The sequence below is a fragment of the Vidua chalybeata genome, chromosome 17 (genome assembly GCF_026979565.1).
Source record: "Vidua chalybeata isolate OUT-0048 chromosome 17, bVidCha1 merged haplotype, whole genome shotgun sequence".
Classification (NCBI taxonomy): Eukaryota; Metazoa; Chordata; class Aves; order Passeriformes; family Viduidae; genus Vidua; species Vidua chalybeata.
In genome coordinates this window covers 14,972,842-14,997,219 of record NC_071546.1, presented here as the reverse complement: position 1 = coordinate 14,997,219, position 24,378 = coordinate 14,972,842, and the positions used below count along the sequence as shown (strand labels likewise).

General features: G+C 39.9%; 1 protein-coding gene across 3 annotated transcripts in view; it reads right to left on the bottom strand.

Annotated features, from left to right (window-relative positions):
• Window positions 1-6,094: 6,094 nt before the first annotated feature.
• PREX1 (phosphatidylinositol-3,4,5-trisphosphate dependent Rac exchange factor 1) overlaps window positions 6,095-24,378 on the bottom strand; it is a 128,959-nt gene continuing 110,675 nt past the window's right edge. For all 3 annotated transcript variants that reach the window (XM_053958586.1, XM_053958587.1, XM_053958588.1), the window contains exons 26-40: window positions 22,752-22,958; window positions 20,444-20,532; window positions 19,981-20,063; window positions 19,282-19,372; window positions 17,495-17,623; window positions 16,766-16,807; window positions 15,055-15,272; window positions 13,905-14,004; window positions 13,124-13,267; window positions 12,373-12,487; window positions 11,890-11,956; window positions 10,981-11,168; window positions 10,229-10,331; window positions 9,623-9,690; window positions 6,095-7,494 (exon numbers count right to left, since the gene is read on the bottom strand). In XM_053958586.1, the coding sequence (XP_053814561.1) occupies window positions 7,452-7,494; window positions 9,623-9,690; window positions 10,229-10,331; window positions 10,981-11,168; window positions 11,890-11,956; window positions 12,373-12,487; window positions 13,124-13,267; window positions 13,905-14,004; window positions 15,055-15,272; window positions 16,766-16,807; window positions 17,495-17,623; window positions 19,282-19,372; window positions 19,981-20,063; window positions 20,444-20,532; window positions 22,752-22,958 (1,687 nt within the window). In that variant the 3' untranslated portion in view covers window positions 6,095-7,451. The remainder of the gene's footprint in view (window positions 7,495-9,622; window positions 9,691-10,228; window positions 10,332-10,980; window positions 11,169-11,889; window positions 11,957-12,372; window positions 12,488-13,123; window positions 13,268-13,904; window positions 14,005-15,054; window positions 15,273-16,765; window positions 16,808-17,494; window positions 17,624-19,281; window positions 19,373-19,980; window positions 20,064-20,443; window positions 20,533-22,751; window positions 22,959-24,378) is intronic.

Genomic DNA, 24,378 nt, shown 5'->3' with positions numbered 1-24,378 from the left:
TACTGGTGTAATAAGGGGAAAGGAGTGGGAATGGACAGTTGCCCTCTCTTTAAAATCTATTTTGAGGGGTTTTGTAGTTTTAAACAGATTGCAGTTTACTGTGTGTATCAGTTTTAGGACACATATGAAAGCTCTTAATATGTTTGAAGATTTTTATGGTCTGTCTAAAACTGGTGAGACTTAACACTTTTGAGGGTAGTTATGAGGAGTCTCTCTAGCAGTTCATCAACTGTGTCCTGTCCAGATGAAAAAAAAGTAATATTTCTGGAGTTGTATTATGCAAAAAATCATGTGAAGGACATAACGAGCAAAAAGATATGAACAGGTAAATTAATTTTTAATAATCACCATTAATAGTGTTCATTCAGTTGTATTGATCAAAAATTGCTTTCTGAAAACAATTTCCTGTGACTGCTTAGGCTGTATTTGCTTATTACCCATTATTATATTAATAAGTGGGAAAATTCATTTGGAGAAAGAGAGAGCCTAGGAGTGATTCCCTGCATTTCCTCTGGCTTTCAGGGGCAAGAAGCAATTTTGCCTGTTTGAGTGTCATTCAACTGCAGTAAAGGACAGCACCAGGAGAACCAGTTCAGGGCAATGCACCCGACTAAACTGTGTCGTCATGACAGGGGCTGATGGATCTTTACATAAAAAAGCTGAATTCTATATGTGTCTCTTTTGGAAAGCTCGTTATTTTATGGGTGTGTATAGCTGGACAGGTTTTGAAATGTCCTGCTGACAAAAACGGGCAAATTATCCCAGTGGAGCTAACTGAATATTTACTTCTTTTCTCTCTTTAGGGGATCCAACTACTCCAGACTGCATTGCAAACCTGGGCTACTGTTCTTAATATCCTTTCAGCTGTAGATATAGGCAGCATAATTGTAAAGCGATAGTGGAAATTTCTTTGCTTGATAGGGAGTTTTTAGTTTTAATTCTGCAGCCCCTGCTATTTTTTAGAATCTGACAATGGAAATTTCAGATTCACATCTAACACGGCATTAATTTGGAAGAGGGCACTCTGTCCTTTTATGAGTTTCCTTAAACACGAATCCTGTGTTTAACTGTGATAAACACTTACACAACTTTAATGGTTACCTAGTATTTTGTTATTCTGGGTGGAGAAAAGCCTTGCGTTGACTGTCTGCTGATCACAAGCAACCTTCTGAAAGATTGGCTTGGCCCAGCAGAAGTTGTTTCCATCTGAGGAAAAGAGGAATCTTATTCTCTCCTTTTCTATCTTAGCATGGTAATTTACCTTCTCTGTGTTTAATTTCTCCACATGCAAAGAGGGATAAGGCTGTTTATCAGCCAGTAAATGCACAGCTGAGGTAGTTTCTATGGATTGTTAATGCACAGGTATGCTAAAATTGTAGCTTTAATTCCATTACTAATTGCAAATAGGGAAGTTTCCTGGAGCCTTTATCAAACAGAGACATAGTAAATGGGACTGTGCTTTTGTAAGCCATGGCAACTTGCCATAAAATCTTTCTCCTGCCTCATTTTATTTCTGAAAAAGGCTGTTGAAACCAGCAGGAGTTTTACTTACTGCTGCTTACAAAGATATTTCCATGAGATTTAATGTATTTAACAAATTTATGAATATTCATGAATAAAACTTAACTACTAATATGTGGTTTCCTATGGGTTTTCTACACCACTTTGAGACCAGACTCAGATGAGTCTGATCTCAGCTATTAAGGCAAATTCTAAACAGTATTCTCGACAGTTTTTAATGGTTATAAAAAACCAAACTAAAGGAAACTCACTTGATGAAGGGAGAAACCCAGAGTTTCTCATCAAGAACCTTTCTGGGGTATACACAAAGAGGAAAGTTAGGAGGAAAAATTGCTAACTTTGAAGTACAGGTTGTTCAGAGGTCAGAGGATGCCTCCACTGCCATGCTATGAAGTTATTTCTGTGCTGCAAAAATCCTTGTATAGCACAGGACATATTGCTTGTGTGCAGATTCTCAAGGTGGTTCAAAAATGTTTCATGCCTAAACCAATAATAATTCTTGTAGTGTTTAAGACTCAGAGGCACCATGGAATTAATAAAGGTTTCAGCTATGGTTTCTTTCCTGTTTCTAACAATTCTAGTTTCTTTTAGGTTGCCACAAAATGCTGAACTAAAGATTCCAGGGAATGGTCCACAGAAATTCTGAAAGATTTTACCAAAACTTGGGTATCAAATTTTAAACCTGACTTTGTACCTCCAGTGCCTAATGATTTATTTTGTGTGACCCATACTCTGCAGTTGCTGATAGTTCATTTTATTGCCATTAAAAAATTTCTGACACTCATTACTGCAACATTCTTTTGCAGCTTTTTTCAATTGCCTTTGGATTTTGTTATCCTAAATGACATTTTATATTTTTTTTTCTCACCAGACCATTTATCAGATCATTGCTGAACAAGTCCTGGCAGATCCCAAGAGAGATGTGATCAGTGTAGTGCTGATCACACCCATCCAGTGTGAAATCGATGTTGTTTCTCAACAGTTACTCAAGAATTTCAATGCAATTTTAATGCAGTCATTTCAGTTAGAATTACATCTTGTTCTCATTTTGCATCCATACAGAGGTGAAATAGCTCCCTACTTCATAGTTTTAAACTACTGCTTAAAAAGTTGAAAACTTCTGTTGTGTTTGTATTATATGCTCAAACCTGGTGGTTGCTGCTGGTTTGCAATCAACTCTATAACACTGATTCCACTGAATTTATTGAAACTACACCCAAGCGGGCAGAAGAAATAAGGCTCAAGGTTTGTAATTTCTTGCAACAAGACACAACATGTGTTGTACCAGCTATAAAATTACTTATTATTTCCAAAAACTATAATAAACTCCCTGAAAAATAAAACAAACTGATGGCCACATTAACTTTCATGCGATAATTTGCAGATAAATTCCATCCAAAACCCCAGCATTCAAACCCCTCTAATAATGTGAATTTGATTTTTGCACATTAAAACTGTGATAAAGCCATGCTAATTATTTTTATTTATCTCAAGATGAGACTGTCACTCATGTAAGTAATTATGTAAGTAATTTAAAGCTGATTAAATAGTAATGCTTCTTTCTGCATTGCCTTTAATGTGCATGTAACTAAATTTAACTTCAAGCAGGCTCAAGAAAATAATCACTGATTCAAACATTAATTACTAATTTTAATCTTAATTCATTTAAAAACAGACCTATTTTTTGCAGACTCTGCAAGGCATTAATTGACATTTAACAAAATGAGTCATTATTTTGGCAAGGAGAAATATTTTTCAAACAGTGAATCATGACAACCAGAAGGGGGTTTTTAAGAGCTCCAAGGGAGCTTTGGCAGCTCAGTGAAAGCAGCTCTATTTAGCAGCAATTTGGCTTCTCCAGGATGACTGGAAAAGTTGTGGTAACTCTCTGCTCTTCACACCAGCCAGGGTACTGCTCTCTGCTTTCACTGCTGCCAGTGGGTGAGAGAGCTGAAGAAAGTGTGTCCTAAAGCAAAGAAACAGCTTTATTGAGACATGCTGGAACAGGATAGAGAACACTTTAGATCCGTTTAGAAAGGTAAGAATCAGGAGGTTTATTGCGTTTTTCTAATCCAGTTTGAAATGGATAGAGAGTCTGAGCAATCTGTTCAGGATTTGACCCAGGACCCAGAGCCTTACTACAGTAGGGCTGGTTTTTTTTGGAGGTTTTCTGTCTAGACCATCTGTACCTGCTAACCTCCCTTGTTAGGAACTGGGAGAGTAACAACACTCTCCAAAAACGGGACAGATTTTTGGATGTAAATTCCTTTGGTAAAGAACTACCTTTTTGATATGTAAGTTGTAAAAATTAAACCCAATGGCTGACTGGTTCTATATGTTAAGAAAAACTGCATTAATATATCAGTAATTTTTCGAATAGTAGATCTTAAGCCCCGATGAGATTATTACAACGATCACGTGCAATAAGTGACAAATGTCACTCATGGGTTTTACCACTTTTTTCTGCTGCTAATTCAATCGCTCAATTTTGCTCACTCAAATCATATGCTTTGTAATCGCAAGGGTGACCAGGACTCCACCTAAGGGAGTGTACTGCATATTGACTACATAGAGTCAGCCTTAGCAATTTCAACTTTCTCACCCTTCAGCTCCTCAAAGAACCCATCTTAGAACCGGAGAGAGCTTGCATGCTCTCCTGCTGCACCAGGCACTGCTTCAGCCTTTACAAATTGCTTCAGACAAGTTATTTCTTTTTTTGTCAAAGCCTGACGGAAGGAAAACTTTCAGCCAATATTTAGCCCTGTATTTAGTAGTTATGTTCAGATTGAACTGTCTTTACCTTTCTCATTATTATTTTCTTATAAAGGCATCTGTTTTCTTCAACACCTAGCTACTGCATTTTCACTTAATTCTTTGAACAAAGCAGAGAGGCCTGAACACTTCTCCATCATAACTGACCATTTGTTTCCTAGTCCTGGCTTGAGCTTTCATGATTCTATCAAATTGCCTCAGTGTCATCTTGTGACAAACTCTATGACATGTCCTTTTATTATCAATTAATAAGAAATATAGCAAAATATTCTGTTTAATTTTCAACAGCATGAACTAATATTTGTGCAGAAAAATCTAATCCCACTAATTTCATCCCATTCAAAGTCCTTCAGGGATTTTTTGTATGTGTACCAAGATCCTTCACAAGATTAGTGTCTCCCAAATCAGCATCACCCCAGCCTGCCAATATATGTGCTTCAAAGTCAGTTATAAGACACATACACAAGGAATTCCACTCACAGCTGCTACCCAACCACAGCCACCTCATCATAAAGCTGCTATAGTTCTCATGTTCTCCATCTTGACTGTTTTCCACCTTTTCCACACTTTCACTGTATGCGATGTTCCAAATCTACAAAATCTGCACTTGTTCTGTTGTGCCAGGCCTGATTCTTCACTTTTAGCCCTGGAAATTCTGCAGACCTAATCCCTCTTTGCTTGCAAGTTGGTTTGTGCACTGCCCTCTTCTTTTTCCACTTGAACCTGATAGTTCCCAGCACTGATTCCAACCCCACAATTTTACATCATCAAACCAGTTTTTCTTTTCTACCTTAACAGGAGTCTGTGGTCTCCCCCACAGCTTTAGGGGACTGCACAAACAAGAAGAGTTCAGCTCTACACTGCCAGTTTGAGCTGAAATCAAACTCAGCTTTCCCCTTACCACTTAAACTTCTGACTGCTCCCCATGACATACAAGCACATCAGAACTTAAAACTGCTCAACAGAATGCAGGGAAAAGGAACTAAGGGGTGTAACAGAAAATGAGATCAACCTTCTTTCCTTATAATATAAACCAACGTTTAATAATAAAAACGTCTCTGAAGTTTTAGGTGAGAATAACACATACATTTCAGTGTAAAACAGTGCACAGTGTAAATGCTCTTGGACACCCTTCTCTGCATCTCTCATGTCGCCAGAGGCTGCAGGCATGGGCCAGAATCCTGCCCAGGCCATTCTGCAGAGCACAACTGATGGGGACACAAGCAGGGCTCGCCCAACGGGTCCTTTTTTACTTTGGGGTGTTCCTACAGTTCTTATTGTACTAAGTACATTTGAAATTCTGGATTCAGTGAAGAAACATCCATTTTTTCTTCAAATACCAAATGGTATGAGTAACTTTTCCAAAATTAACAAAAAGTGCATTGAAATAGAGATCTGCTCATCTGGTTGCAGTCCAGTACAGACACCCAGTACCAAATCTATATCCCAAAGCTGGCAGTCCATAGGCTGTCCTAGTTCCCTGCAACACGTTGCTGCAGATCAGAGGAAACAGTTAAATGTAAGAAAAAAAAAAAAAAAAAAAAGAGAGATAAAATCAAAAATAAGTTACTTCCTGAAAATTATTTCAGTCTGTGAGAGAAAAACAAATATTAAAAAATTAAAAAACACGATTCAGAACAAACTGCATCCCCCAATTTCCCATAAAGTTTTGTGTTCATGAGAAGATTAGAAAAATTAGAGAGGCCTTCATGTCCAAATGAAAACATCCATTAGTGTTTCAGTTGCTTTGAATGTTAATAGAATAAAATTAAGCCCACTAAAAAACAAGCAACAACACAAATAAAACCCCCAAACCTTTATTTTCTAAAATATACATTACTGCAAAGCACTCCTGGGTTTCCTGACTGGGAGCTGGTTTAAAGGAGGCTGTGGAGGAACAGGAATGGGGAGTTTCTTGTACACCTGCAATGTTAGGGAGGGTTGGTCATGTTAAGGCACTCACTCCAAAAGAACATTATTTCTGTCCTGAGACTGCTGACATGCTTTGATTAGTTTCAGCCAGTAATTTGGAAAAAAACTACAGTGCTTAGGGTAATACTGACAGAATGGAGAACAATTTTTCAAACAAGAAAAAATAAAGAACATAATATACATGATTCCTTTTTTCTTTTAACTTAAAAGCATCCCTAATACATCTTAATAACTGTATTAAAGACTACTTAAATATTGAAGGTTTTAAATAATGTAGATTTTTTCAGTAAACTGGGAGTAGCTGTGTAACTGCCAGTATATTGGTCCCATTTTAAACAATATAATTTTTATTTTCATCTTGTACATATAATAACATGATCAAAACCACGTATTATTCCACTCCACATAAATAAGTATAGTTCTTCTGACCTGTTTTAAAAACTACATCTGTTGAAATAATCAGATTATGAGACTGTATTTTTTCTTTGTAAAGTTTTCGTAAAAATCCTACACTCCTCTTCATTAGCACTGTATTCTGGACTACATAATCACAGGGCATTAGTAAAAAGAGTTAATCAAAAACCTGAAAGCTACAGTAAGTAAAATGAAGTAATGATAAGAAGTATTACGGAATGTATACTCTGCAGCATAGAGAGATTCTCTCACTGGGCTGAAGTGGAAAATTACTCCAGAAGAAATTCTTTATGTTCCTATTTGAATAAGCCATAGATTGTGCTATTCTTTGCTCAAAAGTGCAGGTCAGTTCATGAAAAAGTGGGATTTATGAAACTACCACTAAATGACGTTGACCAAAACCTGCTGGCAGTTAAATGGGTGCCAGGGGCAGTACAGGGAGAGAGAGAGGTGTGTCCAGCAGGATTTTCTGAACCAAGATGTATCTTGAAGTCCACAACTTTCTGGTGGTTGCACAAACAAGTCACCAGGAGAACTCTGCTTTCTTTGAGCATAATGGTAATTTTCCAGACATCTGAATGGCAGCAGCATCCATTCTTGCCTGTGGTGTTTGTTTCAAGAATTTGAAGTCAAAGAAATACATGGATCCTGCATGGGCTCCAGGAGTTCAGAGACAGATTCCTGATGCCTGGGCCAGCAGGTCCCTCTCCTCCAGAGCGCAGCAGCACCATCGGGGTCAGTTCGCAGGTCCTCGGCCAGGGCTCCTCAGAGCTGAGTGCTCTCCTGGGGCTGCCAAGACGTGCCTCTTACTCCTATAAATCCCCCTCTGTAGGTGGCTGGCACAACCTATAGAGTCTTTAGTACAGAGTAAGAGTAGGGAATTAAAGATCATAGGGATAATGACAAAGTTACTGGATTCACGTTCGAGGGTCAGCAGCTTCTTTGTTATTCTGCAAGCTTTAGAGGTAATGACATATCAAGAATACTCCTATTTTTAATCTTAGTAATTGCAAGTTTAGAAGTACCACTAGCCATCCGTTAACTAAAGTAAGTATTTAAAATCGCTGTTGACAATATTATTTGAGACTCTCCATCACTTCCTCTTAATTTTGGCTCAGTTTGGTTCTTCAACAGTCCCTTCTCTCTTTTTCTATTTCTTTTGATTTTAAACGCAGTTCAGCATTTCACCTGAACAAAAAAGCTCTCCTTGACATACAGGTTGAGATACCAAACCCACAAAAGAACATATCCTGCCTGTTGACATGCTTGAACAAATCTTAAAATCAATAATCATCTTCTCAGAGAAATTTTTTGATTCACAAGATTTACAAATTGAGAATATTGACATGTTGACTTGTCATTCATGTATGATTTTGTGAGCTTTTTCTTGGCTTTTTCTTCTTTACATCAGAATAAATTCAATTCTTTTATAACTTCTCTTTCAAGACAGCTATTACAGATTTGTGCTAAGAAATATAATCCTGGGAGTTAATTCACCAGATCTCCTTTTCACATTGCTCAGTTTTGTTTTGCATTATGGTGGAACCCAGTAGGAACACACATATCTGAGCTTTATTGCCCTGAAATAGTCCAAGTAAATAGTTCTGGAATTTATCACTGTGATTTAGAGTGTACTTAAAAGAAAAAAATTCCTGATTTTGTGGTTTGTTTTTAAAACTACTCTTTTTGAAGGTATCATGGTTATGGCCATATCAATGGAGCCAAAGTAATGTGTGGCCATTAATATGACAAAATAACTACACTGCCAAAACACTGATGGATGGCACCCAGGCCGTGGTACAGGAGCCAACACCATTGTTTTGTTTGTTTTTGAAATAAAATCCAACAGAAGGAGAAGGTTCTAAATGCAAAATTTTACTCTTTTCTCTCTGAGAAAATGAACCAAGACTGTTAGAGGGAGCATCACCAGTGTCTCTAAAGTTTAAAATAATTTTCTGTAAACATTTTGAGGAGTGGATAGGAGAGGGAAAAAGAAAAAATAAAAAGGGTAATTTAGACTAACTCAGAAGTCTTAATGGGTGAATAAGATATCAGTGTTTAAGGATGTTTTCTTAACACTGAACCAATGTGCTCTTTGGAGGACTCAGGCACTAGCAAACACATTTGTTCTGTCTGAAGATATGACACAGACTTTGCTGGACCTTTTCTGACACTGATTCTTGTAGGCCAGAATCGTTTTGCCTTCATGTAAACAATGCCATTAACAACAGCAGAATCAGAAGTTTCTCTGGTAGTTGTACAGATAGATTCTGTATATATCATCATCTAAACCATGACAAATTGTTACTGCCATTGTGGGAAAATGCTGTGTTACAGTTTATTAAAGAACAGTCTTTTCTCTCTGAGAGGTGAAATTGGAAGAAACTGACCAAAGATACTTTACTTAAAAGTAAATGTGTTATTCTCTTGTAGAGAGAGATGAACATCTGTATCTCCCATTAGGTGCAGTAGGACTCACAAATGTACAGTACTTTTCAAAGCTGCCTTCTAGACAAGCCCATATATAACCATGGGCAGCTGAGGTTCCTTAGGGCTGAATTAATGTGTGGCTACTCTGACTGGAAGTGCTTGCTCTTAAACCTGCTCTGCCAGAACTAAACCATCAGATTCTTGTAATCTTTGCATATCTGCAGTCAAATTTGCTGTTCAGGAATTTTTCTTTCTAAACATTACAGAGATGACTGTCCATCACTAGCTTTGCCAACTCAATAGTCCAAAAAAGATCAGCTATGTTTGATTCAGAAAATGCAGAAACCCTTGAATCTGATGATCTGCAAATCAGCAAAGGTGATTAATCTATAGTGTGTACTTCATTTAGTACAGGGAGAAAAAAAGAATGATTTTTTTTTTCTTTTTTTCCAGTATTGCTACTAAGATCATATTTGGTTATAGCAGGAACTCCACAATTGTTACAGAAACAAAATCAGACCTTAGAGAAAATGTATAGTACATAATAACCTACCGAGGTGCATGCTGTGGCATTTGGTCCATCACTTTCAGATTCTTGGCAGAGATTTCAACCCTTGGTCCCTGTGGAAACAGAGAATTTATGGTACCGACAGTATTGATAAAGCAAATGATCCTTAGGAAAAAATATTATAATGGGAGTGTGGTTCCTATTTGAGAATCCATTAACTACTTCTAAAATATTTTGAATCCATTGGATGGATACAATTATCATCTATGTTTACTTAAAAGATAAATTAGTCCCAAACTACTTTACAAGCATTGCTGTCTAGCACTAGGTAATTTCTGCTATTTTAACACTATGATTGAGACTTAGTTTTTTTTTGTACAGAAATTGTCTTAAACATTCTGCACATTCTCTCTTTTCTAACTGTCAAGGCACACACAACATACACTGAGGCATAGGTTTGAATTGCTGTAGGGGCTGTACATACAAAAGTTAACTTGTTTCTCACACACAGGTGTAGTTACTCAGCCATTAGTAGGAGCGGGGGGACTTGTAGGTTTGCAGTGCACAAAGTACCATGCCACAGCACAATAAACTGGTGTTTGCACCACGATGGACAATGGTGGCATGCAGCAGACACATGCAAACACTCACCTGCTTTCGCATGATGTCTGTAGCTTGCATGATACACTTGGGCAGGAGTCCATGGCTGCGGGCCAGTATGGCTGCTTGCTCCAGGGACACACTCAGTGTACTCCTGAACGAGGGAACAAGAGTTAGGAAACCACAGATCATAGCTTAGAAAGAATAAATAGGCATGAGCAGAACACTTACCTGTTAAGTATATTGCTTCCGTTAGCTATTTACTTTTTCAGATTTTCTTACATACAAAACTATTAAATGACTTCAGTCTTGCTGTACCTGGATACTGCAATTATTTGAGTCTCCAGCATCATTACTACAAGGCTGTGTGTCACTGCTCTTCTGCATTGATTCATTTTAAAGGGATTCACAAATTAATCTTTACTTTTGAGACACTGGCAGAATAGTGGTGTGTTTCAAAATCAATGTGTGCACATACCAAGATTCTAAAGGTATTTTTGAGCAACTTCCTACATTTTCAGTGCGCAACTGAAGACAATGCTGACTACAAGTTCTATGCAACGAGATCACTTGGTCAGTTGCACTGGATGAGGCACTGAAACACAATATCTTTTGTGTCGATACTACTTGTTAACAAAATTATTAAAAGTTATAACCTACCCTAAAGTAAAGATGGCAGCAAATTTAGGTCCTTATTACATTCCCTTAAAATTTCCCTTATTTTGCTTTGAATAGAATCACATCTCTAGAAAGAACAGAAGCTGCCATCAGAGAAGTAGCACACAGGTTTAACCCTCACTCACCTCTGCATCCCAGTGGCGCACATGGTGATCTGACAGGCTCCCAGCCGGTAACAGAGCTCAGAGGATATGGGCAGCAGGCCAGCTCCTGATGAGGCAGTGCTGGAACATCCTGACTGCATTGGCTTTGTACTAATGAAAGACTTCAGCAGCCTGCAAAGCTCATCCATTGCATTGATAGGGCGAATAAGCTAAACAAAGCAATACAAAAACAACCCGTAGTGTATTAACACCAAACTATAAAGACATTTACAAGTCTTTATACTATTGTCTAAGCATAATATTCTACACGAGTGTAACAGCCATTAAGTGACAACTATATACAATATATATGAACTTTTGAAGTGGCAAAATAAAATTACTTATGCTTGGGACAATTTTTTATCCCAAATCACACAGATTATTTACAATGTGTATTACAATTGCAAATATGTTCCCTGCAGTAGCATTTTAATGCTTTACATGCACATATCCACGTCACCTGCCCAGTTAGACAGACTGCAGACACCCGGAGATGCTGGGCAGCATCTATTGTCTTGTTTTCTCTGCAACAAAGTGAACAAAGTGTAACAAATTGCAAACCGAACCTGTGGGAGAAGAAAATGAGCCAATTCTGTCTGGAATCAGACACCGTGTTTGGCAAGGGCCAGCAGGGTCACACAAAGTCTCCTTAGTGCTGCAGTGAAGGGGGTTTGTGTCTACCCAGGTTCTGAACATTTTCTTCTCAACAAAAGAACTGTAGCCAAGCTTCAGAGAAATTCAGATCCCCCCTTTAAGGTTGGGAATATTTTAAAATGTTGTTTGTGTTTGTATAGATCTGCCATACAGGTATCCCACAACTGGAATTTTAGAGATGTTGAAATAATACTTCCATGAGAGAATTTATTGCAGAAATAAGCTCAGAAACAATACCTGGTCAATCTTCACTGCAGTAGTATTGGAATCAGTGGGCAAGTTTGATCTCTCTAGGTAAAATGTCCTGCAAAAAGGCCAGCAGGTACTACATTAGTTGGGTTTGTCCCACTTCAAGCACGTATATGTTACACTATCTTGTATAAAACAGCTGAGAAGGTTACGCTATCTGCTTCCGTATTGAACCATTGAGATTGCAGTAATTTACAGAGTCTGTACTAACATATTCCAAATCCCCATTAAGAAAAATATAATTCTAGCTCTGCACGAAATTCTGAGGCCAAATCTGCATTCCTTCTGAATGGGCTAAACTGTAGGGAAAAAATTATCAAGTTTCCCACATAATGAGGATCTCCAAAAATCCTATTTGTACAAAACCCTGATCAGGAATGAAATGTCTTTTTCATTAAATTTTAAGGCCCTTAAGAAGGAGTGCTCTGAAATTTTCAATGTCTTTTAAGGTAAAGTAGAAGCACAAAATACCTGAGTTTACGGTAGTATTGCTGCACTTTTTCAAGTGAAACACCATTAATTTGCTGTGGGAGTTCTTCTAGAGATGAACCAGCTGGTTGTGAATGCCCCTCTGTACTCTCCAGAGCTGAAGAAGAAAACACTTTACTAAAGCTATGTTATTAGTGGTTTTTTTAAATTCATTTATTTATCTCTGCATCATCTCATTGCTCAGCAGGTGACTGTTGGATCAGGTCAAGGCTGATTCTGTTACTCTATAAATTTAATGATTTTCCAAGTATGGGAGTACAATGGTAGTATCACAGAGGTGAGCTTCACAGAAAGCAGTTCTGTCTGACAGCAATTACTCCCCTTTAGTGGTCCCTTGAAAGAAATTTCCTGTGTTGTATTTGGTGTGAATATTTGCTTATCAAGTCGATTTCTAGCCCAGATGATTCTGTCACGGTGTTCGCTTTTTAAAACACTTCTCTGTAGCCTGGGCACATCTCTTGATCCTACACTAGATCAAACTATCCATGTAGTCCAGTATAATGTCTCTATGGCTGAGGCATAAAAAAGCCCCAAACAAGCACATGTTCTCATGACTGTCTAATTCTAAAGTCTAGCACTCCCCCAGGGCTTCCTAAAATAGAAATATCTGCTTCCTAAGTAAGTCTGTAAGTCTCAGCTACTTTTCTTAAGAGCTTCATGGTCATTTTTTATTTTTAATCTTTCAAAATCGGTAGTTAGCTTTTTTCCCCTCAAGAAAGCTTTTTATAGACACCTTTTGTAAAGAGCACTGTGTGCAGTTTCAAGGTTCCCCCATTCTGAAACCGAGCAGGCAGCTTGGAGAAGTAGTAGCTGTCAAGATAAAAGATAACCTTCAAGGCCTGACGACTTCCTTCAATGTGGTAGACAACATGAGTATCTGGAGAAAAAAAAATAAAACACTTGTTGCTTTACCACAGCAGGAGAATTTTGAAACCACTGCTATCTGAGTTTGTTAGATTACCTAATGACGTATCACATCACCGTAAGGTGAATATGGGAGAGCCTTTTTGGAAAGAATGCAGGCTCTGAAATCTTGTACTTAAAAGATCATAGTTAGTGTGACCTAGTATGATGTTTGATCCAAATACAGTAAATATAGTTAATAATTAGAATCCCATGTTGTTTCATGGCATTTCATATCCAGTAGACATGAAAAGAGAGATCTGGCATGGTAAGACACTGGACACTGAAAAGCTGGGAATTCACCACAGGGAGCGAGGTGCTAATTCTCAGTCATATCTCCTCCCCCTGCACAGAATCACACAGATGAAGCACACTGGCACAGGCCACAGCTACACAGCACAGAACATGCACCACCATTCTATTGTGTCAGTCCTGCTTTAGGGGCTGTGTCCTTGCAGGGGAAGCTGAGGGAATACAGCAGTGCTTCAGAGAAGCTGCCCAGTGCTCTCCAGGTGTGACATGGTCTCTTAGATTTACTATCATAGAGGATATTAATCCATAGAACATACCAAAAAAAAAAAAAGTGCCTCAAAGAAACAGAGAATACTCACTTGCTACAAGACTTCCATCCAGCTGCTTGAAAAAAAAGGCTACTTTGTCTAGTTCAGCCAGAGTAATCTGGATGTCTTCCAGCATGGTGCGCTCCTCCTTCTGTAGGGCAAGGCAACAGATACAAATAGGTTATTATCTGCCAGAAGATGAGTGACAGGAAAGTACTGTTGTTATGGGCATGTTTTGGTTCAGGACACCTAAAGCAGAGTGCAGAGCCTTCCATTAGCTCCATCCCAGCCAGGAAATCACTAAAAGCTTTTTAACTTTGTGATACAATTTTAACCACCCTTTGCTTAGATGTCATTTGATGTGATTCACAGAGTAGAGAGGATTAAAAACAGAGTAAATTTGAAGGGATCTCTTTCTCCAAACTTTATATCTACAAATGTGAAGAACAGCTAATCAGTTACTCCAAAATAAATACTGATACCTTCTATGCAATGCAAACAAATAGCAGCTACATGCATAGATGGTCTGGACTGTATTTTATAAAAAATCTCCACACTCAATCTACAATGTCTACAAAGCGAAGGAAAAAAAACCTCCCTTCTCTATAATATCAGAGCTACCTGTCTGTTTTATGCCTCTCTTTTCTTAGCATTTTTAGAGTTTCAGCAGCTGATCTCCTGTAGCTGTGGCTCATCTGTTCATTAGGTGCAAATTAACTATGCAAGCACAGCTCCTCTCCTTAGACACAGTGCCTCAAGCCCCAGCACCACAGACCTCTCACCACAGAGAGAGACTGAACTCTATCTGTTTGTCTGAACTCCTGCAATACTCAGAACTTCCTCACCTGTTTGGGAGATGCATGTCTTCACCAGGGGATGGCAGAGGACACTCATCCCACCAACAGCTGGCCACTAAGACTTCTAAATGCAGCAGCATTACTCCAAATATGAAGGCTGACTGTTTTCTATAGTTTTCTAGTGTGACAATGGGTCCAGCATTTGTGAAGAGGTGAATATGACTGGATATGGAATATGGCACTTAGTTGTTAGCAGTGGAAATCTCCAGAGTTTGCAGTAGTGAGAGTCTGAATACACTGCTGAATGCACGTAAGAGGTTCCACACCTCTGGCTGTGCTGAGTGGCACAGAATCACACAGGCAAATGTAATCAGACCCAAGGATACCACAATTCTTATTCTTACCACGCTGGGGGAGAGAAGAGACTGGTAGTTCAGTAAAACTCCAGTGGCTGCTATCTGTTCCAGCCATTTTCTGCTGGCATCTCTGCTGCTTTCTTCATATTCCCCATTGTTGTTGTACCGATAGTTGAGAGCAGCCAATAACTGCTCTGAAAAGGTGCAAACAGCAGCCACAAGAGACTGACAGAAGATGGAATCACGTCTCAGCTGTACCTCAGTATCTGTCAGAGAAGGGGAGAGAAGCATAAAGAAGTCATGAATACACTCATCTTCCTTCTCACTGTCAACAAAGTAGTTTGTGTTTGTGTGTGTGTGTGTGTGCATATGATGTTTGGCTTCTGCTGTAGCTTTGCACTGACTGCACAGATAACCTCTCCTTGCTGTGTGACCTGGGTGGATAGATAAAGACAGCACAGCTGGCACATGAGCATGTTTTGAAATTTTCTAGTCCAATTGACTGTTACTCCCTCTGCCATCTGCATGCTCCTTCTGACTGGAAAGGAACTAACTACTGGAAAGTAACTAACTCCTTAGTTACAGCCATAATTGGATTGATTCCCTTCTTTTTACGTTTACAGGTGCAAGAGAATTATTGAAAGAAGGTCTCCGCCATTACTTCTCTCCTGGGCTATTAATCTTCACTCATCCATCTGTATTTTGTGGGCTTCCCATATGCTTAATGCATTAACTGGGCCCATACCAATTGGTTTGTTTCTTGGGAGAATTTCCCCTATGTTAATTTTGCTCCAGTGTGCCTGCCAGGCAGCCACATGCTGGTCAAATCAATCTTGTCATGCTTCAGGGGATTGCAGGCCAGAGAGGCATATGAGTAAGTAAAGAATTACTTCCCAGGCACCCCCAGCCCCTCCAGCAGGCTCTGCAGTGCTGCAACAGCCTCTCATTGGCAAGGCATCGTTCCCTAGTGAAAGAAGCTGAAGACATCACCCAGAAGCTTCGAAGGTCTGGATTATTTTTAAAAGCACTGAACACAATAGATTGACTAACACACTCCAGGCCCTGGGCCATATTCTCAGCTTAAGGGCAACCATCCTTCTTTCCAGCGGATGTTCATAGAAATGCTGCAGGAGATGGGGCATCCATAGAGAGACACTTTGGGAGACATTTTATCTGCTATCAAAACCCAACCTTTATGGTCAGTAGACTGGCACACAGCTTGGTTTGGACAGACTCACAGACCAGCCCTGGCAGGAGCTGAGAGATAAGTCAGAGCCATACAAATCTCTGATCTTCATTTTATGAAGATTTGAGAATCAAGTGTGGCACCAGTTTCCATGTAATATGTTATTTTCAAAGAAAAGGACTTGAAGTAAGTGCTACAATTACAAAAAGACTGTGCCCAGGCTCCTTGTAAAGACCTGTCCCTTGCTCTGCAAACACAATGTTTGCTGTGTGGTAACAGGTTCCTGATGTCCCCAGCGTATTTGGGTTCTCCTTGCGCATGTAAGGTCTTTGTCTGTGATACAACTTAATTGTAATTTCAGTATGCCTGCTCTGTTTGGAATGATGACAGAGTCCATGGGCTCAAAAAAGTTGTGCAATAGATCTCAATTTTGCTGCATGTTCTCACCACAGCAGGAAGGAGTTCTCTTCCATCTGAGAAGGAGGGTTGTACAAAGGAAAAAACGAAGACAGAAAAACCCTGTCTTAGGGACTTCTTGGGTATGTTGTTTTGTAAAAAATGAAAACCCCTTACCTGTGCATTTTAACAAGGCCAAAAGCAGCTGATTCTTCCCATCTAAAACAGTGAAGAAAAAAAATGCTGTAGTCAACATAATACCAAAGTGAATGTGATTGCAGCTGGTTAACAGTTTCTTCATTCCCCTCAAATCCCTGGCGCCTGCATGGCCATGTCTATTTACTCTGGTAGCCCTCACCTGCACAGATATGTTCATAACTGAAAAAAATAAAGTGTAAAGCAAAGAATTTTACTGGTTACACAAGCTGTTAACTACCATGAATTACTGGAAACAAATTGCATTTGCAGATGAATCCCTACGGAGGTGATTTCTATCCAGTGCTTCACACTGATCAGTTTCATCTCCCGTTTCAGTTCAACCAGACTGCAGTGGTTTAGGATGTTGTAATATCTGATTAGCATTCACTTCACAGTTTGGAATATACCAAAAACCTCTCTCTTCATTTTCTAAAAGGGTTTAAAAAGCACAGGAAGATAAATCAGTCTGACATCAATCTGAATGGGCTGATGAAATAAAGGAGAAAAAGTTCTTTGGAATTGCTGCACAGGTGCCGTTTTACCATAAAGCATCAGGACTCTGCAAACCATAACCCGCTCTGCCTAGTCCTCTCTAGAACCCAGGACAGCCTTATTAAAAAATGAGTTAAAATGATGAAATCAACTGTTAGATTTGATTAAGATCTCTTCTCCCTGAAGCTAGTAACAAACGTTTCCTTATTTACAGACCTTCCACATGTTTCTGTATGATGTCAACAAGGTTCTTGATGCGCAGCGGAAGGTTCCATGGATCTTCCTGAATGCTGGCTTGAATATTATTCCGGCACCTAACTGTGGTTTCTTCTTTCTGTTTAAATTCTAGGAAACATGGAGTGTGTTAGCCATTTAGGAAATGCCAGATAACTAAGAGTGGCTTGGGTGTTATAATGTGAATACAGATGAAAGCAGATACGCAGTACCAATAGCAGTAATTGGGAATTCAAAAGATCCCTAAATAGAACTAATAGAGAGGGCAAAAGACTGTTCCCATAGCCCCATTATCAGCAGTCTCGCTGCACTGCTTTCAGGACTGTGGGTCTGGCTGACATGCACAGTGCAGGGAGCTCTGCCCCTCTCACTAGACAAAGAACCCCTGCTTCCTCTGCCTTTAATGACCTGCAGACAGCTGTACCGGCTAGATCCAGAGAATAAGATCAACTTTTTGGCTGCAACTGTCACATACCATAATACAATGAGAAGTTCACCTGATGAAAGCTAACTATTAATTATAGAGTAGAAAATTTATTCTCCATGACTTAGCTATGTAGTTAAGCCAAACACCTCATTGTTGGTGACGAAGTGCATAAGCAGACAGAAAAACAACAAAAAAAAAAGCCAAATAACTGATCCTGGGCAGGACTAGAAGAGCATTCCAATGTCCATCCATCACAAAAAGGTGTCTATGGTAGCTATTAAACAGACACTGTGGTCCAGGATTCCAGCTGAGTGTAGGTAGAGCTTGTCTGTTCCTCAGTGTGATCAGTTAACTAAAAGACTCTCTCAGGGTAATTAATCTACTTTTAATAAATGAGATTCTATTTAAGCAAAATAAATGTCTGTTATTTCTTCACTTCATTCCAACAGTGCATGGAAAGGCCAACAGATGCTCCTTGAGTCTACACAAATGTGAATGTGTTCATAGAGATGAGTACATATAACAGAACTTGACTCCAGAAATAACTCCTGTGAAGAAAAAAAAAAAAAAAGGCAGGAAAAGATCTCTAGTTCTAGAGTTTGCCACCGTAACTAAAAACTAAAGCCTGTGAGAGATTGGAGCTCTCACCTCCTACAGCACCTGAGGTACAGCAGGAATAGTAGGGAATATTTCAGCTTTCAAGTGGGAAAGGAAATGCAGCAAATATTTAGAAAATAAAATCCTGTGTATTTCAGGCAGAAAAGAAACCACATCCTGAGCCCCAAAACCATCAAGACCATAGAGTCATCACACTCCCTGAGGAAAAAGAAAACATGGTATCATCTGTTTGCTCTCTATGGGAATCAGTTTTCAAAATCAGTGTTATGTGAGGATGAATTTACTCTGGCAATCATCCATCTGAAGAAAAGCAAAGTAAGTCATTAAGCCAACTGAGGTAGAACCTTTGGTGCCTTGGATGTCCAGTGGTCAGCCCCACATCAGCTTATCAGAGCACTCCTTCGCCTTGAATCTGACTATCCCTAATTTGTACCTTTTCAAATACGTTCACAGCAAAGTGGGGATTTGGAAACTTGTGAAAGAGCTGTGAGAATTGAGCAGCATGTAACAAAAGAGGCTCCTGTGTGTTTCAGGAGGAATTCCCAGGAAAATGACCTCTTCAAGATACAAAAATTTCAGTGGTCAGACATGGCACCTGCCTAATGCACCACTGGTTAGACTGTAGAGTTAAGGAACTCTGTGTGGCCATAGCACATATGCTTTCATGTTAAGCTCTTAAGTCTTGGAAATCACATTATTAAATACAGTCAATCTATTTCATTACCTTGCAAACTGTGGTCCATGGGAAAGTGCTTGGTTTCCTCAAAAGCCTTATTTATTGCTGGTCCTTTTAGAAGTGCATTGATTGCATCAACCTACAATTGGAACGCTATCGATCAGTGTCAGTAAGACTTGCAGAAGAAAATCTGAACAGAACTCCTGTAGGAAACTGCTAAAGCCATTACACTATTTGTATTTTGGAACGACTGACACATAGCACTCAGACTTTGTAGCCATGAACTGGCCTCAAGAGCCTCTCACATTTAATAACAGCATTTTGCACAACAATGATCTACGTGCTGATGAGGTAAGAGAATAGCAAAAACTCTCTGGGGTCACACATTATAAACACATCTGCATGCTAAACTTGTGAGAACCTCCTAAAATCTGCAAATGTGATCCATTTTCATCAAACAAATTACTAGAAGTTTGTCCTTTTTTTCATGAAAGCTTTTTTCCCCCTTAGTCTTATGTCTTAGGTAGGGCAAGTTGGCCTTGCTTAAATCACAAGGCAACTTTAATGATGCAGATAAAAGTGATTCATGAAACTGTCCTATAATATACTTGCTTAGAGTGTACCCCAAAATCTCAATAGTATGCCTTCCTCAAAATATTATTTCATAACACAATTTAGTACTTCCAATTTCTTGATTGATATTGATAAAGAGAAAGCAATTCCGTGTAAGAATAATACTTTACCTACCTGGTTAAAAAGGTGTTCCAGACAGCCGTGAAGTTTGTCTTGCTTGTCTAAAGGTATTCTCATATCATTGGGAAGCTCATCTCCTAATACACAAGAAATTAAAAGCTTTGAACTTACAAACATGATCTGTGATGAGGCACGGGCAAACCTTCACACTGGTGTGAAGTAATTAATGATGGTTGCTTTATCGCCAATTCTTAGGCCAAAATACTCATTATTTTCATATAATGCAAGTATCCAATACCTAAAGAAACTTACACCTGCCTAATACCTCTCCCATGTTCCAAATTTACTGTGGTTTATTCGAAAAAGGCAAATCTGTATCTTTATGTTCTTGTGATTAGTTTTGAAGAGACCACCAGTGTAAATTAAATATGCAAGTGCTTATAACCAGCAAAGAATTCTCAGCACTGCTGAAGGGCCAGGCACGAGAAGGATGCCTGTGACCTGTGCACACACTCACCCGATCCCATCTCATCACTGCCCAGGTAAGAGCTGTTGCTCCGCACGCTGGTGTAGGACAGCACGGAGTCCCGGTTACTGTTACACTCACTGCAAAGGAGAGCACAGAGGGGACTGAACAAAAGCTGTCCCCACACCCAGGCACCCACTCTGCTATTCTGCTTTATTAGCACTGTCTCCCCAAACCTACTTCTGTGAAAATGAGATGACTAATGACATGCACAACAGCTGTTAAGCAGGGACTCTGGAGATGGACTGCCACAGGATGTCTTCTTCTATTTGCACTTAACACTGAACGCTTAATTACATCATCCTGCTTCTGTAAATAATGAAAACAGACATCTCCACTAAATGTTTGCTACCAATTCTCAGGGCATTACAGCATCCAAATCCAGCATACAGGGAGGCTCCAGTAGCACAGATACTGGAGGTGGGAGAGAAAATTTAGGGAATCTAAGCCACTGGAGAATCAGGCACTGCAGATCCTATAATGAAGCAGAGGAGTCACAACAGCTCCATACCAATCTTGGCTCATGCACTGTGCCAAGAAAATTCTGGAAAATTCTACAGTGAATCTCCTCTCTTTAAGGTTCACTTTAACTATTCTTACTGAAAGTAACCAAAAAGACTATGGATCTCAGGCTGTCCCCTTCCAGTGAAGTGACAATGACAGTGGTTTTAATGGTACAAGCTCAAAACAAAGCTTAAAAAATTCTCCACTGTCTTTGCCTCTGATGTAATTTTTAACTGAGATGAGAGAAAAATATTAGAGCAACTGAAAGAACCCTAATTAGTATTCTTGCTGTCCTTTTTTAAAATCTAGTATCAAAGAAATCTGTTTTCTTCTCAGGAAGATTAATATTTATGGCAACTACTTTGCAATACAAACCCTTATGAATTACACGTCCAAATGATCACAGAAAATAGCCTTGTTGGCTATTGCAAAGAAGGTATTTTCTTATCTACAGTTTGCTTGGGTTTGTTGCTAATCAATGCTCTTTTAAATCAAAACCCATAAAAACACATTCCCCCTCGAGTAACTACTATCTGTAATATATGCTTAATTCTCTGCCTCTGTCTAATACAGATAAGACAGAATAATGTTTCTTAAATTTACGTGTAGAATTCTGGAACAAGTGACAAACCCAGTGAGACTGTTTGTGCTGTCACTTTGTTACCCGGAATAAATTAGCCTCAATTACAGAAATACAAACTACAGGGATACCCTATTAACAGTGAAAGAAATAAAGCACATTTCACTCAGAAAGCTCCAAAGCACATGTGCAGATTAAAATCTCACACAACAGAGATGCCCCAGATCTCAGCACTGCAAGTAACTAATTCTATTTCTTTATTGACTTCGTATTTGCTGTCCTCTGAGGCAATCAATATTCAACCAGACAAGACCCCAAGCAACCAATCTTACTGGCCCTGTCTGAGCAAGGGACAGGACTGTGCAGACTCCAGAGACCCCTTCCAGAACAAATTGCTCCCCTTCTGCCATTCTGGAGTCCCGCATCGGTGGCACCTATTGCTACTGGTACAAGTGCCCAATAACAGCAAGTAAAGCATCAGGACTGCAGTGGGGACATTCCAGAGACAGGTCATTCATTCAGGTCCCTGGAATCCTCCCAGTTTTATGGTTTTACTAGAAATGTAAAAATGGCCTATTAAGGATGTTAAATTGCAGTGATCAGACATGGCCACAATTTGTTATCCCACTTATTCTGAAGCTGAGTCTCCAAATGTTTCCCCCCAAAACAGCAAGAATTGGGAGTGAGATTCTCTTTGGTAGCAAATATTCCTGGAGAACTAGCAGTCAATCATGTCCCAGAAAGATTTTGAGACACCTGAATAAACATTTCTGTTTGTGGTTTCAAAGGCCCATTAAAAACAAAAAAAACTCAATGTCCATTTCTGTTCCTCAGTGTCTTAGACTTTAAGGAAAATTGGCTGCAGAACCAAATGTTAATACCAGCTATTAAAAGACCAAGCAGTCTGAGAATTCTGCTGGACTTCTGTAGTTTCTGGCTACAGGGCACAGAAAGTCACACTAAACCTATTTATTTCATTTTATTCACTTTTCTAGATACCTTAGTATTTTTGGCATTATTTTGGGTGAAGTATTTTGCTGTGTATGTCTCCAGGGTAATAAATGCAATGAATATGTAAGTGAAGTGAATACTCTACTAAGTGAATACTAGATAATTGACTGACTGGAAAACAACCTGTTTGTTGAATCCATATTGGAACCAGAACTTTGAAACACAGTACTAGTAAGGTACAAGTGGCACAATCTTCAGACTGACCTGTAGGAGTCTCTGAAACTCATTGTGTCATGTCCAGAGTCTTCCTGGTCCTCCTCAGAAACTTTGAAACAGACCTTCTTGATTCCACCATGCTCAGCTTTGTCAGGATCACTTTCTTCTGTTCCCAGGGAAGGTGAGGATGTGTCCTCAGTAGATGGTGGCTCACAGGCACCAGCTTCTGTAGGTTCTGTTATGGTGGACAAAAGTCTGCAGAAGCACAACATAGAGCTCTCAGTCCCACAAATGAACTGTCACGACTAAGGCTAAATGCAGCTATGTGAAATCAAAGCTACCTTTGTGAGCACTTTACATAGACTACTACTCAACATCTGATCTGAACGTGCTCTCAGTTTGAGGCCATTCCCCCTTGTTCTGTCACTCCAGGCCCTTGTAAAGAGTCTCTTCATCCTTCTTGCAGGCTCCCACCAGGTACTGGAAGGCCACAAGTAGGTCACCCCAAAGCCTTTTCTCCAGCCAACAATCCCAATTCTCTCAGCCTTTTCCCACAGCAGAGCTGTTCTGTCCCTCTGATCATCTCCACGGCCTCCTCTGGACTCTCTCCCACATCCTTCCTGAGCTAGGCACCCCAGAGGTGGAGGTAGCTCTGCAGGTAGGGTCTCACCTGAGCAGGGCAGAGGGGCAGATTCCCCACTGGCTTCACCTGCTGCTCACACTGTGGGGCTGAGCCCAAGACACAGATGGCCCAGGACTGAATAATGCTGCCAGTGCACACTGATGGCTTATGTCCAGCCTCTCAGCCACCAGCACTCCCAGGTCCTTCTTGGTACATCTGCTTTCAGTCCCTTTATTCTCCAGCCTGTCCTGACTAGGTGCAGCACCTTGCACTTGGTCTTGTTAAACCTCAGGAGATTCCCATGAATCCCAGTTCCCAAAGGGTCCTGTTTCTACAGGTACCCTACTTCTATAAGGTGTAACTTAATCACTGTAACCATGGTGGCCTGAAAGTCCTCACTGTTTTCCTCCAAGGCACTGGATTTCTCCTCTTCAGCTCACTGGCTCTACCCAGCAGCCACCACCCTTCTGTATACATGTTGAAAACAAGCCTCCATGTGCTTTCCACTCAGGTGAAGTTTTGGTCACGTGCTGCTTTTGGCAGGGATACAGTTAATTTTTTTTTTCCCATGGGCTAGTATGGGACTGTTGTGGATTTGTGCTGAACACAAAGCTGACAATACAGAGATGGTCTTGTTACTGCTGAGCTAATACAGAACCAAGGCCTTTTCTGCCCCTCATAGAGCCACAGTGGGGAGGGGGCTGGGGTGTGTGCAAGACTGGGAGGAGACACAGCCAGGACAGGCGATCCCAACTGACCCAAGGGATATTCCAGATCATGTGACACCATGCTCAGCATATAAAGTGGGTGGAAAAGGAGGAAAGAGGGGCTATTTGGAGTGATGGTGTTTGTCCTCTCAAGTCAGCATTGCACAGGATGGGAGCCTACTTTCCTGAAGGTGGCTGAACACCTGCCTGCCCATGGGAAGCAGTGAATGAATCCTTGGTTTTGCTTTGTGTGCAGCTTTTGCTTCAGCAGTTGAACTGTCTTTATTTCAACCCTTATTTCTGCCTTATGACAGATAAAATCTCAAGGGCTCTTGACAACAAATAG